The 13,763-nt window shown below is 40.5% G+C and overlaps 1 protein-coding gene across 1 annotated transcript in view; it reads right to left on the reverse strand.

The window, feature by feature from the left end:
- GDPD4 (glycerophosphodiester phosphodiesterase domain containing 4) overlaps positions 1-13,763 on the reverse strand; it is a 70,731-nt gene that overhangs the window by 18,262 nt on the left and 38,706 nt on the right. The window contains exons 11-12 of the mRNA XM_062197567.1: positions 1,655-1,876; positions 561-715 (exon numbers count right to left, since the gene is read on the reverse strand). Of these exons, the coding sequence (XP_062053551.1) occupies positions 561-715; positions 1,655-1,876 (377 nt within the window). The remainder of the gene's footprint in view (positions 1-560; positions 716-1,654; positions 1,877-13,763) is intronic.

A 13,763-nucleotide genomic window follows, 5' to 3' on the forward strand; every position in this document is an offset into this window, starting at 1 on the left:
CCTTTTTGCCGTTGGTTCACCCTCCAATGGCCGCTGCGGCCGGCGCATCGTGCTGATCCGAAGCCAGGAGCCAGGTGCTTCCTCCTGGTCTCCCATGCGGGTGCAGGGCCCAAGCACTTGGGCCATCCTCCACTGCCTTCCCAGGCCATAGCAGAGAGCTGGCCTGGAAGAGGGGCAACCGGGATAGAATCTGGTGCCCCAACCGGGACTAGAACCCGGTGTGCCGGCGCCGCAAGGTGGAGGAATAGCCTGTTGAGCCACGGCGCCGGCAGAAGCAACTGTTTTTTAGTTCCTACTTTTCAATGTTCTGCTAAGCCTACAACAAGGTGTGTTAAATGATGACAGACTGTAGCACAAAGGAGAAAGGACATTAGTTTATGCTCCTAGGGAATACTCCACATTTGATAAATGTTTGTGGGCAAAGAGAGGGAAGGAGGGATCCAAAAAGATAACCATAAAAAGAAATCCTAAGATGGGAAGGGGAGGTTTAGTTTAGTTGCAACACACATTTTGTGAAAGTAAGGCAATCCTTGCCAAGAAAGCTGTGATCAAACACTTACTTAAACCCCCTGTAGAACAAATTCTTGTAGTCAACATTTATTGTACTGATATTTTCCTTTTCAAGTTCTTCCATGGTGTATAAACGGCCCACCATTCGAAAACCAGGAGCATTTTCTCTGACGTACCCTCTATCATAGCCTGGCAACCAATAAATCTGCAAAGAGAAACAAAGTCCTCCGTGAATAATCACCTGTCCAGGTGTAAGAGGACTCATATGGAATTTATGGAGTGCCATTTCAGCATTCCTATTAGTCTACAGTGAGCAGAGAGAGATTCTAGCCCTTAATGAAAATAGATAATCTGATCTAATGTTAACTAATGAACTCTTATAATGGGGTTTTCAGCAAGGCTGTTCTAGAGCTGAGTTTTCTTAGGGATGCTCCATCCACAAGTTGACATTAAGTGTCAAGAGCCCACTGTATACAGAAAACCTCATACTACCAAGTGGATAGAGAGCTGCTAATTATGGGATGAAGGTAGTAACCAAAAAAATCTGGGGTTGATGATTCTAAAAATCACTTGCAAGGAGTCGTTTCCTGCTGACAGATACTACTACCATTCATCTGTGGAAACAGTTCTATTTACAAGACAGATTTTTTTTTTACTCATAAAACTCCCATATTGAGAATTTAAGTTATTTGTAACAATTAACTGCTCAAATGCACTTACTTCTGAAAAATATGTGGAGTAAATCTCAGCTCAACTAAGAACCAGTTGTCTTTCTATAACATTCAGGAAAGTCAAGTCCTCAAATCCTCAGGGTTACCCAGGCTCTTTCTAATAGATCTATGTTGGTGATGTGCAGGTCACATCACATAGCTATTCTACACACAATCCTTTAACACTGGGACTGATATTTCATGTAGTTTAGAATAGTAAATAGCCTCAATGTTTTTCCTTACTCATATAAATTTCTCTGGTTCACTCTTAGATTATCTCATGTAGCTGTTTATAACAATCTCCACTTCCATAGAAAGTAAGTTACTTAAAGACCTCAGACAAGAATTACAAGGTAGGTCAAATTCAACTACTATGTTCGTAGGACAAGGTACCCACATCCCAACCTCTACTGTAAATATCAAGATAGACATACCAGATGTGGCTCAATTTTAGAGTCAAGGATCACCTTTGTTACATGCTTGACAAATGAGTGTCTGAGAGGATGTTTTGCTGGAGGGCCATAAAGATCAAATATCACAAATTTATTTTCCTTCTTTGCAAGTTCCAACAAATCATCTAGTTTTGGAATTGACTGATTTCTTGCTCTGCGTTTATCAGCCTCTGATTGGTATGGCATATTGAAATACGGTCTGCGCTAAAAATAAATACATCAAAGAATACATTGGTTCCCATCAAAATTGTTTTCTAGTTCTGTTATGTAGTCCCATATTGCTCCATTACCACTCAATCTACCCTCTGAAATACTAGTTGTAGGATAAAGGGTACCAGGAAGGGATATAAAATGTGATCTCTACCAGTAGTTATGGTGTTTGGAACGATTTATTATGTATTCTAGAACCTGTTGTATTTGCACTGAAAGAACGTCATTCTGCTCTTGACCTTTCTTTCCAGCCTTTTGTCCCCTACCTCAAGGTAATACATCTCTTTTCAGTCACATTGGCTTCCTGCATGTGCTTCCACTGTTCTAGTTTTGTGTATAAGGAAGAACATGAGCTCTGTCTTCAAACTGAACTGGATTCAATACCATTCTATTTTCCTTCCTTGCCACATCCACCTGCTAAAATCCTATACTCAACTTTTTCACATGATATCTCCTTCATTAAACTTTCCTTAACTATTCCTGAAACAAAGATAGTTCAAGAGCTTTAAATCCCAATGGCCTATTTTAATGCCTCTGTGTATCTCAGTCTGCCTTCTGTAGTTATTTCCACATCTTAGGCCCAAGCTCAAATCCTGGCTCCATACACTTCTTGTTGTGCACCCTTGGTAAATCTATTTATTTTTTAAAAATTTGTTCCAATAGATTGGGCCAGCATTGTGGCATAGCTGTTAAAGCCACTGCATCCCATATGGGTGCTGGTTCGAGTCCCAGAAGCTCCACTTCCAATCCAGCTCTCTGTTATAAACTGAGAAAGCAGTAGAAGATGGCCCAAATTCTTGGGTCCCTGCACCCACGTGGGAGACCTGGAAGAAGCTCCTGGCTCTGGATCGACCCAGCTAAAGCTTGCTGCAGCCATTTGGGGAGTGAACCAGCAGATAGAAACCATCCCCATCCCCACTGCCTCTGTGTAACTCTGCCTTTCAAATAATAAACCTTTTAAAAAATTTATTTCATTAGAGAGAGACAATAAAAGAACTAAAGAAAGAAAAAGAGCTCCCATCTACTTGTTCACTTCCCCACATACCCTCAATGGCTCGGGCTGGGCCAGGTGAAAGCTGGAAGCCAGAAGCCAGAAATGCAATCCAGGTTTCCCATATGGATAACAGAGACCCATCTTCTTGAGGCATCACCTGCTGCTTCCCATGGTGTGCATTAGGAGGAAGCTACAAATCCAAGCACTCCAAAATGAGATGCAGATATACCAACTATCTTAACTGTTAGGCCAAATACCTACAGCAGGGAAAAGCATTTAAATTCTTAAAGTCTTCTAACTGCCCAAACTACAAAATGGGGAATGGGAGAGGTATATATGTATTATCCTTACAGTTATTTTTAAGATTAAATATATTTATACTTTCTTGGAATATGCCTGGTACATAGGAAAGCACACAATTCACATTAGTTCCCTATCTACTGATTCTACTGGAGTGTTATTACTTCATTGCTGAAAGTGTCAAATACTCTTTGCAATAAGCATTTCACATTACACAAAGCAGGCCATATAAACTCTGGCTATATTAAATTTAATAGATGGTACTTTTACCATCATTTGCCAATTTTAGACCATTTGCGAGTGAAGGCCATAAGAGGCTACCTCTGGAAGAAGGAGTAACTCCTCACATTTTCTTAAAACTCAAGTATTCTCTCTGCACCCCTGCATTTTCATACTCACGTGCACATTTGCTATTTACTCTTATCTTTCCATTGGCCTCCTAAACAAATTGCCCTTTCTCTCACTTTTCTTTAATTTCTTCAATGATAACTTGTTATTTAGTAGCATGTTGCTTAATTTCCATGTATTTTTAAGTTCTTGTTGATTTCTAATTTTATTCATTTGTGGTCTGAATTGATCCATGGTATGATTTCAATCTTCTTAAATTTATGAAGACTTGATTTGTGGACTAATATATAGTCTATGCTAGAAAATGTTCCATGTGCTGAGGAGAGGAACATATATTCTGTAGTTTTTGGGTGAAAAGTTCCATGAATATCTTTTATGTCCACTTGCTCAATAGCATGGTTTAACTCTCATGTATCTTTTTGTTTTCTGCTTGGATAATCTGTCCATTGATGACAGTGGAGAATTGAAGTCCCCACTATTACTGTATTGGAGTCTGTCTCTACCTCTAGGTCTAACAGTATTATATATATATATATATATATATATATATAAATAATATATAATATATACATATGGTCTATATTATATAATATATATGGTCTTGTGTTGGGTGAATATATGATTGCTATAGCTTCTTAATCAATCCTTTTATCAATATATAATGTCCTTGTCTCTTTTTATACTTTTTGATTTAAAATGTTCCATCTGATATGAGGATACCTATTCCTATTTGTTTTTGGTTTCCATTCTCCTGGTGTATCTTTTCTCAGCCTTTCACTTTTAGACTATGTGTATATTTACTAGTAAAGTGAGTTACTTATAGGCAGCATATTTGGGTCTTTTTTTGTAATATGTTCACCCAACCTGAATCTTTTGACTGGGGAATTTAATCCATTACATTTTAGTTAAAAGCTAATGCCTGTCAATCTGTTGACTCTTGAGCCTTCTCACCGTACCCTTCCTCGCATCTGCACTCCCACTCTTTTTCCTCTTCTCTCTCCTATTCCCATTCTTAATTTTTTACAAAGATCTATTTTCAGTTTACTTTATACTCATTAACCCTACACTAAATAAAGAGTTCAACAAACAGTATGAGGAAAAAACTGTTCCTCAACAGTAGAGACAAGGGCTGGAAACAATCATTAAATTTCAAAATGTCAATTTCAATCCTCTACATGACATTTTAGATACTCTATTAGTTACCACAGATAAGGAAAACATGGTATTTGTCTTTTTGGGACTTGCTATTTTCACTAAGTATAATGGTTTCCAGTTGCATCAATTTTATCACAAGACAGGATTTCTTTTTTTCTTTACCACCGTGCAATATTCCATAGTATATATATGTCATAATTTCTTTATCCAGTCACAGTCAATGGACATCTGGGTTGATTCCATATCTTAGCTATTGTGAATTGAGCCACAATGATCATGGGTTTACAGATAACTCTTTCATATGCTGATTTCATTTCATTTGGGTAAATTCCCAGGAGTAGGATTGCTGGGTCATACAGTAGATCTATTTTCAGCTTTCTGAGGTATCTCCATACTGTCATCCACAATGGCTGTACCAGTTCACATTCCCACTAACAGTGAATTAGGGCATGTTTTTCTTTTTAAATTTTTTTTTGCCAGCCAGAGTTAGACAGTAAGAGAGAGAGAGACAGAGAAGGAGTTATAGACAGTGAGAGACAGAGAGAAAGGTCTTCCTTTCATTGGTTCACACCCCAAATGGCTGCCACAGCCAGCACTGCGCCGGCCTGAAGCCAGGAGCCAGGTACTTCCTCCCAGTCTCCCATGCAGGTAAAGGGACGCAAGCACATGGGCCATCCTCCACTGCCCTCCCAGGCCACAGCAGAGAGCTGGACTGGAAGAGGAGCAACCGAGACTAGAACCCGGGGTGCTGGTGCCACAGGCAGAGGATTAGCCAAGTCAGCCACTGTGTCAGCCAGGGCATGTTTTTCTATACATCCTCACCAAGATTTATTGTTTATTGATTTCTGTATTAGAGCCATTCTAAATGGGGTGAGGTGAAATCTCATTGGGTTTTAATTTCCATTTCCCTTATGGCTAGGGACCCTAAGCATTTTTTCATGTGTCTGTTGGCCATTTGAATTTCCTCTTTTGAAAAATGCCTGTTCAAATCCTTTGCCCATTTCATAACTGGATTGCTTGTTTTGTTGTTGCATTTCTTGAGCAACAACTTTAAGTTTCATACTTTTCAAATATTTCTCCCATTCTACTGGTTGCCTCTTCACTTTGCTGAGAATTTTTTTACAGTGCAGAAGCTTCTCAGCTTGACATGATCCTATTTTTCTATTTTGGGCTTTGATTGCTTGTACTTCTGTTGTCTTTTCCAAAAACTCTACGCCTATGCCAATGTCTTTTTTTTTTTTTTTTTTGATAGGCAGAGTGGACAGTGAGAGAGAGAGACAGAGAAAAAGGTCTTCCTTTGCCGTTGGTTCACCCTCCAATGGCCGCCAAGGCCGGCGCGCTGCGGCTGGCGCACTGTACTGATCTGATGGCAGGAGCCAGGTGCTTCTCCTGGTCTCCCATGTGGGTGCAGGGCCCAAGGACTTGGGCCATCCTCCACTGCACTCCCTGGCCACAGCAGAGAGCTGGCCTGGAAGAGGGGCAACTGGGACAGAATCTGGCGCCCTGACCGGGATAGAACCCGGTGTGCCGGCGCCACAAGGTGGAGGATTAGCCTGTTGAGCCACGGCGCCGGTCGCCTATGCCAATGTCTTAGAGAGTTTCCCCAATGTTGTCGTAATTTGATGGTATTGGATCATAGATTTAGGTCACCAAAATAACATTCACAATTAATTGCTTTGCTGTGAAAAAGTAGCCAATCCTCCTAATCTTCTAAGTTGCAAGGTAACACTCTTTCAACCACCTTCTAATTACAATAAAGAAAGCCCTACAATGGTACATAAAAATAAATTCCCTAGATAATTATATTTGAATCTCAAGTTTCAGGATACTTCTTGGTCACCACAAAAACAGCATGACTAAATACTACTATAAGCATACTTCCTACACATGCCAAAATAAATATCTTAATCCCAAAAATCACCCACCAAAATTTGTTACAAAAATATACAATATATTCAGCCCTACCAGTTACAACCAATACAAGATAGTCACAACAGGAGATGGTTTTGAAAAAATATTTGAAAACCAAAGCAACATAATATTCAATAACACAGTTCTCACAGTTCTAACTATGACCACTGACATGAAAAATGAGTGTTGTCGGGGCCAGCACTGTGGCACACTAGGTTAATCCTCCACCTATGGCGCTGGCATCCCATATGGGCGCCGGTTCTAGTCCTGGTTGCTCTTCCTCCGGTCCAGCTCTCTGCTGTGGCCCCGGAAAGCAGTGGAGAATGGCCCAAGTGCTTGGGCTTCTGCACCTGCATGGAAGACCACGAAGAAGCACCTGGTTCCTGGCTTTGAATCAGCATAGCTCCAACCATTGCAGCCATTTGGGGGGTGAACCATGGATGGAAGACCTTTCTCTCTGTCTCTCTCTCTCACTGACTATAACTCTACCTGTAAAATAAATAAAAAATCTTAAACAAATTTAAAAAAATGAGTGTTGTCTTTAAAGGAAAAGTGTGGAGCAGATGCTGCTTGGGACACCTGCATCACATACTAGAGTAGCAAGTTCAAATGCTGGCTACTCTGTACTGCTTTTTTTTTTTTAAGATTTATTTATTTATTTGAAAGTCAGAGCTACACAGAGAGAGAGGAGAGGCAGAGAGAGAGAGAGAGAGAGAGAGAGAGAGAGAGAGAGGTCTTCCATCTGCTGGTTCACTCCCCGGTTGGTCATAATGGCTGGGGCTGCACTGATCTGAAGCCAGGAGTCAGGAGATTCTTCCAGGTCTCCGACGTGGGCTCAAGGGCCCAAGGACCTGGGCCATCCTCTACTGTTTTCCCAGGCCACAGTAGAGAGCTGGATCAGAAGTGGAGCAACCGGGACTCGAACTGGTGTCATATGGGATGCCAGCAATGCAGGTGGCGGCTTTACCCACTATGCCATAGCGCTGGCCCAGTCTTGGCCTTAGCAGGAATCTGGAGAGTGAACTAGTAGATAGAAGTCTCTCTCTCTCCCTCCCCAACCATCACTCTGCCTTGAAAATAAAAAGTCTAAAAACACAACTAATGATCACTAAGTCCCAATAAAGATAACCAAGGAAAATTACTAATTAAAATTATCAGCCACATACTCATCAACCCCACTGTTTCATCAAATATTTCATCCTGAAATTTTCAAGTTTAATTCTAAAAATCATAAGACTTTTCTCAGCTATATATTACATGTAAGATAAAATAACAGCCTTCCACTCTAGAATATATAAAAACATTAACTGGCTAAGTAATCTAACATATACATGCTAATTGAGCATCTCTTGCTTTTATGTGCCCATGTATTCATGTATGAGGAGACATATTATGGAGCCTACACATAGACATAGAGGAGGTCAGAATAGTCTCATTGTTTTCACATAATGTAACAGCATTTATGAGTTATGGACCCTTAAGAAGACAAACATTCTGGGGAGCTATGGTTATTATAAATCCACTTTCACCTAGTTCTTATATTTACATGATCTAATAGAATAAATTTGAAGTGAAATCTCACTAGAAAAGGCCATCTTTACGTATTTCTTCACTTTTCATTATTTTTACAGGAAATGTTACCAGATAGCCCTCAGGATCAACATCAAATAAAAATGCATTCTACTGTTAGTACATAGTCAAAACTACCTTGAAGTTTATTTTATTAATTACACTACTACCTGATAAGGGACCTATGATCACAGCTGACCCCCCATAGCTTGCTATATCTGCTATCACATGTGCTAGCAATACAGATGCCTGTTGTCTATACAGTTGAGATGTTTATTTTCAAAACTGAAATCTCAAATGAGTATATCTGATTAGGCAGAACCCAGGTCACAGAGATTTTTCCTAGGAAAAAGATAAACTGTAATTACAAGTTTTTGTTTTCTTTTATCTTGCGAAGGCAGATTGACCTTTGTACACTGCACATTTAACCTTTTACCCACTTCAAAATACTCAAGGATAATTCTCAAATCACTTATTTAAGCATTCGTATAATCTTCCTTCAACATGTTTTTCATATTATAATCTCAATCTAGCTCCTATCTATATCCTGCCCCTCCCTCCCTAATTCCCACCTACTCTTCTTCCTTCCCTCACATCCTCCTTCCCTCCAACTCTCCTCCCTCTTCTCCCTCTCCTCCTCTCCCTCCCCTCCTCGCCCTCCCCTCCCCTCCCCTCTCTTCCGCTCCCGTCCCCTCCCCTCCTTCTCTCTCTCTCATAATCACTATCATTGTCTATGGTTCCCCTTACTATTGATCTTTCCCATGGGGCCGGTGCTGTGGCACAGTGTGTAAGGCTGCCACCTGCAGTGCCGGCATCCCATATGGGTGCCAATTCAAATCCTGGCTGCTCCACTTCCAATCCAGCCCTCTGCTGTGGCCTGGGAAAGCAGTGAAAGATGGCCCAAGTGCTTGGGTCCCTGCACCCACATGGGAGACCTGGAAGAACATCCTGGCTCCTGGCTTTGAATTGGTGCAGCTCCAGCCGTTGCAGCCAATTGGGGAGTGAACTAGCATATGGAAGACCTTTCTCTCTCTATCTCTGCCTCTCCTTCTCTCTGTGTGTAACTCTGACTTTCAAATAAATAAAACTTTAAAAAGTATTGATCTTTTCTTAGCACAAATGGCATTATCTTTGAAGTCCATATTCTTCATCTTCCTTAAGAGGAAATATTCACTCTCCACAAGCATTATTAGCCTCTATCTCCTTCCAGAATACCCTACTTAGAAGTTGTTCTTGTGTGCTCTTAAAGCAATCTCAAATTAACTGTAGTTTATAAAGTATTTTATTACAATTGTCTATTTTTTTCTGGTGGTAAGATTTTTCCCCAGAAAACTTTTATTTAAAGAATGCAAACTTCATGCATTTCATAAATACAACTTTAGGAACACAGTGATTCTTCCCATCATATGTGCCCTCTCACCTTCTTCCTTATCCCTCTCCTATTCCCATTCTTATTTTACACCAAGATCTATTTTTAATTAATTTTATACACATACAACTAACTCTATACTAAATAAAGAGTTGAACAAATTGTATGAAAAGAAAAAAAAACTGTTCCTCAACAGTTGAGACAAGGGCTGTTCAAAGTCATTGCATCTCAGCATCAACTTCACTTCTATTGATTACCTTTTAAGTGCTCTATTGGTTATCACAGTTTGGGTAGAACATACGGTATCTGTCCTTTTGGGACTGGCTTATTTCACTATATATGATGTTTTCTATTTTCATCCATTTTGTTGCAAACAACAGAATTTTTTTTAGAGCTGTGTAGTATTCCATGGTATACATATCTCATAATTTCCTTATCCAGTCTTCAGTAGACAGACATTAATGTTGATCCATATCTTAGCTATTGTGAATTAAGCTGCAATAAACAAGGGGGTACAAATCATTTTCATTGGTTTCCAGAATTTTATTTTTCTTTTGATTTTTTCTATGACCCACTGTACATTCAGGAGCATGCTATTCAGTCTCCATGTGTTTGCATATGTTCTAAATATTCTTGAGTTGTTGATTTCCAGCTTCATTTCATTGTGGTCAGAGAAGATGCAGGGTATGATTTCGATATTTTTGAATTTGCTGAGACTTGCTTTATGGCCTAGCATATGGTCTATCCTAGACAAAGTTCCATGCACTGGTGAGAAGAATGTGCATACTGCAATTGTAGAAACAAAAATTCTGTAGATATCTGTAAGGTCCACTTGGTCTGTAGTGTTGATTAACTGTGTTATTTTCTTGCTGATTTTCCATCTGGTTGATCTGTCTATTGCTGAAAGTGGGGTATTAAGATCCCCTATTACTACTGTATTGGAGTCTATGTCTCCTTTTGGACCTATGAACACCTCTTTTAAATAACTAGATGCCCTGTAATCAGGTGCATATATGTTTATTATAGTCATATCTTCCTGTTGAACTGATCCCTTAATCATTACATAGTGCCCTTCTTTGTCTCTTTTAGCAGTTTCTGGGTTAAAGTCTATTTTGTCTGATATTAGGATGGCTACACCAGTTCTTTTTTGGTTTCTGTTGCCGTGGAATATCTTTTTCCATCCTTTTACTTTCAGTCTGCATATCTTTGTTGGTGAGATATATTTCTTGTAGACAGCAAACAGAGGGGTTTTGTTTTTTAATCAATTCAGCCAGCCTGTATCTTTTAACTGGAGAGTTGAGGCCATTTACATTCAAGGTGATTATTGATAACTAATGACTTGATCCTGCCATTTTTCCATAAATATTCCTAATGTTTACTTTGGATTTCTTTTGTACTTTTAGTGGAGGATTTTCTGCCTTCAGCTTCTTTCATAGTAATGAGCAGGTTTCTGTGTTTCTGTGTGTAGCACATCCTTAAACATCTTTTCTAAGGCTGGATGAGTGATGACAAATTCTTTCAACTTCTGTTTGTTATGGAAGATCTTTGTTTCACCTTCATTCATAAACAAGAGCTTTTTAGGGTACGGTATTCTGGGTTGACAGTTTTTTTTTCTCTTAAAACTTTGAATATATCTTGCATTTTCTACTAGCCTGTAGTGTTTCTGATGAGAAATTCACTGTAGTCTAATTGGAGATCCTCTGAAAGTAATCTGGCATTTCTCTCCTACACATTTTAGAATCTTTATGTTTTACTGTGTAGGGTTTGACTATAAGGTGCCATGATGAAGATCTTTTCTGGTCATGTCTATTATGAGTTCTATGTGCTTCTTGTACTTGGATATCTTTCTTTCTCCAATAGGGAAGTTTTCTGTAATTATTTCACTAAAAAGGTCTTCTAAATCCATGCTCTTTGTCCATGCCATCTGGGACTCTAAGACCCATATGTTGGGTTGATAGTATCCCGTCAATCTCTGACACTGTTGTTTTAGTTTTCTAATTTCTTATTCTTTTTGAGTCTGACTGTAAAATTTCCAGAGATTTGTCTTCTAACTCAGATGTTTTTTCATCTGCCTCACTGAGTCTGTTGTTATGGCTTTCTACTGCATATTTTATTTGATCTATTAAATTCTTCATTTCCAATATTTTATTTTGGTTTCTCTTTAGAATCTCTTTTTTTTGTTTGTTTTTTTTTTTTTTGGACAGGCAGAGTTAGTGAGAGAGAGACAGAGAGAAAGGTCTTCCTTCCGTTGGTTCACCCCCCAAATGGCTGCTACGGTCAGCGTGCTGCGCCAATCCGAAGCTAGGAGCCAGGTGTTTCTTCCTGGTCTCCCATGCAGGTGCAGGACCCAAGCACTTGGGCCATCCTCCACTGCCTTCCCGGGCCACAGCAGAGAGCTGGAGTAGAAGAGGAGCAACCAAGACAGAATCTGGTGCCCCAACTGGGACTAGAATGGGGGTACTGGTGCCGCAGGCAGAGGATTAGTAAAGTGAGCCACAGCACCAGCCAGAATCTCAATTTTGTGTGAAAAATTTTCAGTCATGTTATGTACAGATTTCTTTAATTCATGAATTTGCTTCTGAGTACTTCTGAGTAATCCTACAATCAACTTTTTGAATTCTGTTTCTGGCATTTCTTCAATCTCTTCATCTTCACATTCTAGTACTGAAGTGTTGTGTTCCTTTGGGATGCCATGTTGTCTTCCTTACTCTTGTTTCTTTAATTGATGCATTTATTTTTTTGGAATTTGTGGAGATATTTGTTGTTTTTTTTCCCCCATGAAGGCTTTATCTTAGGACTATACCTCTATGGCTTAGTGGAGTGCCTTTTGGTGAATACCCAGAAGCATGTGCTGGGTGTGGTCAGGTAGCTCTGCTCAGTGTTCCACAGTGAAGAGAGTGTCCAAGGTGACACCCAAGCTGAGCATGGTAAATTTTTTTGTTTTAAATCAGAGAGGAAGTTTGATCAGCTCTGTTGGCATAGTCTCATGCTCACTTCCTTTCCTCCAAGGAGACTACTGCCTAGGCGCTAGCCCCAGTGGGTATAATATTCATCTGCGCTGCCACAAAAACCACACAAGGGATCCATGCAGTCCTTGGTGTGAGCACGGATCCTGCAGCAATGACCCACACCAGGGAATCAGGGAGCCCCAAGCATGTGGAGTTGCCCTACCCACAGTGTCTGCCCAAAGACCCAGCCACACCTTGAGCCCTCTCACATAGCCACAGTGTTTTCACAGTATCAACATACAAGGCTCCAACAATACCAGCATCTGGCCACCTGTCAATTCTCCCAGCCAGACTGAGGTGCCTCCTCTCAGCTGGTTGCTGGGTGTACGGACATGAACTGGCACAGCTGTTACGTATGTCCAAAATGGCACTGGCCCTCTCTTGGCTGGTTACAGAATGTCCGTGCCAGGTGGTCAGGGAGCGAGAAATTATCCCTCTAGGTTGGCAGGTACACTATCTCCCACAGGGCTCCAATCGAAACTCACACCAGTCTCTTCCTGCAGCTTTATAGCCAATGGTTTGGGGTGCTGCAGTTTGGTCTCACCTCACTCTCCAAAGCTGGTGCTGAGACTCTTGGCTGCTGGGATCCTGAATTGTGTGCATCCATACCTTACACGTAGGTGCACAGGTTCCCTCTAATTTGTGTGGAGTTTCCTCTGCAGATTTCTCCCTAACTCTTCCTTGAGACTACACTCTCTGCACAGTTTTTTTTTAAAAACTATCTTTCCCTAGTCTAGAGCAGTAAACTCCCTCCCTATTCCACCATCTTGTGAGTTCTCTATTTCTTAATACTCATCTATGAACTCCATTAGGGCTAGAGATGTATTACTTCATCATTGTATTTCATGTGTCTAGTATTTAGTAGGTACTCAGTAAGTTTGTTGAATGGCAAGAAGGAATCTTAAAATGCCAGTATCCCATATTGGAGTGCTAGTGCAATTCCCAGCTGCTCCACTTCCAATGCAGCTTCCTGCTAATGTACCAGAGAAGGAAGAGGATGATGGCCCAATTACTTAGGTACCTGGTACCCATGTGGGAGACCCAGCTGGAGTTCATGGCTCCTGGCTTTGAGCTGGCCCAGCCCTGGCTGTTGTGGGCATTTGGGAAGTAAAACAGCAAATAGAAGATTGGTCTCTCCCCCTCCTCTCTCCCCTCCTCCAACTCCCTCAAACCCTCTTTGTCTCTCAAGCTCTCTCTTTCTCACTCTGCCTTTTGAATAAATATGTA

The sequence above is a fragment of the Lepus europaeus genome, chromosome 7 (genome assembly GCF_033115175.1).
Source record: "Lepus europaeus isolate LE1 chromosome 7, mLepTim1.pri, whole genome shotgun sequence".
In the NCBI taxonomy this organism is placed as follows: domain Eukaryota; kingdom Metazoa; phylum Chordata; class Mammalia; order Lagomorpha; family Leporidae; genus Lepus; species Lepus europaeus.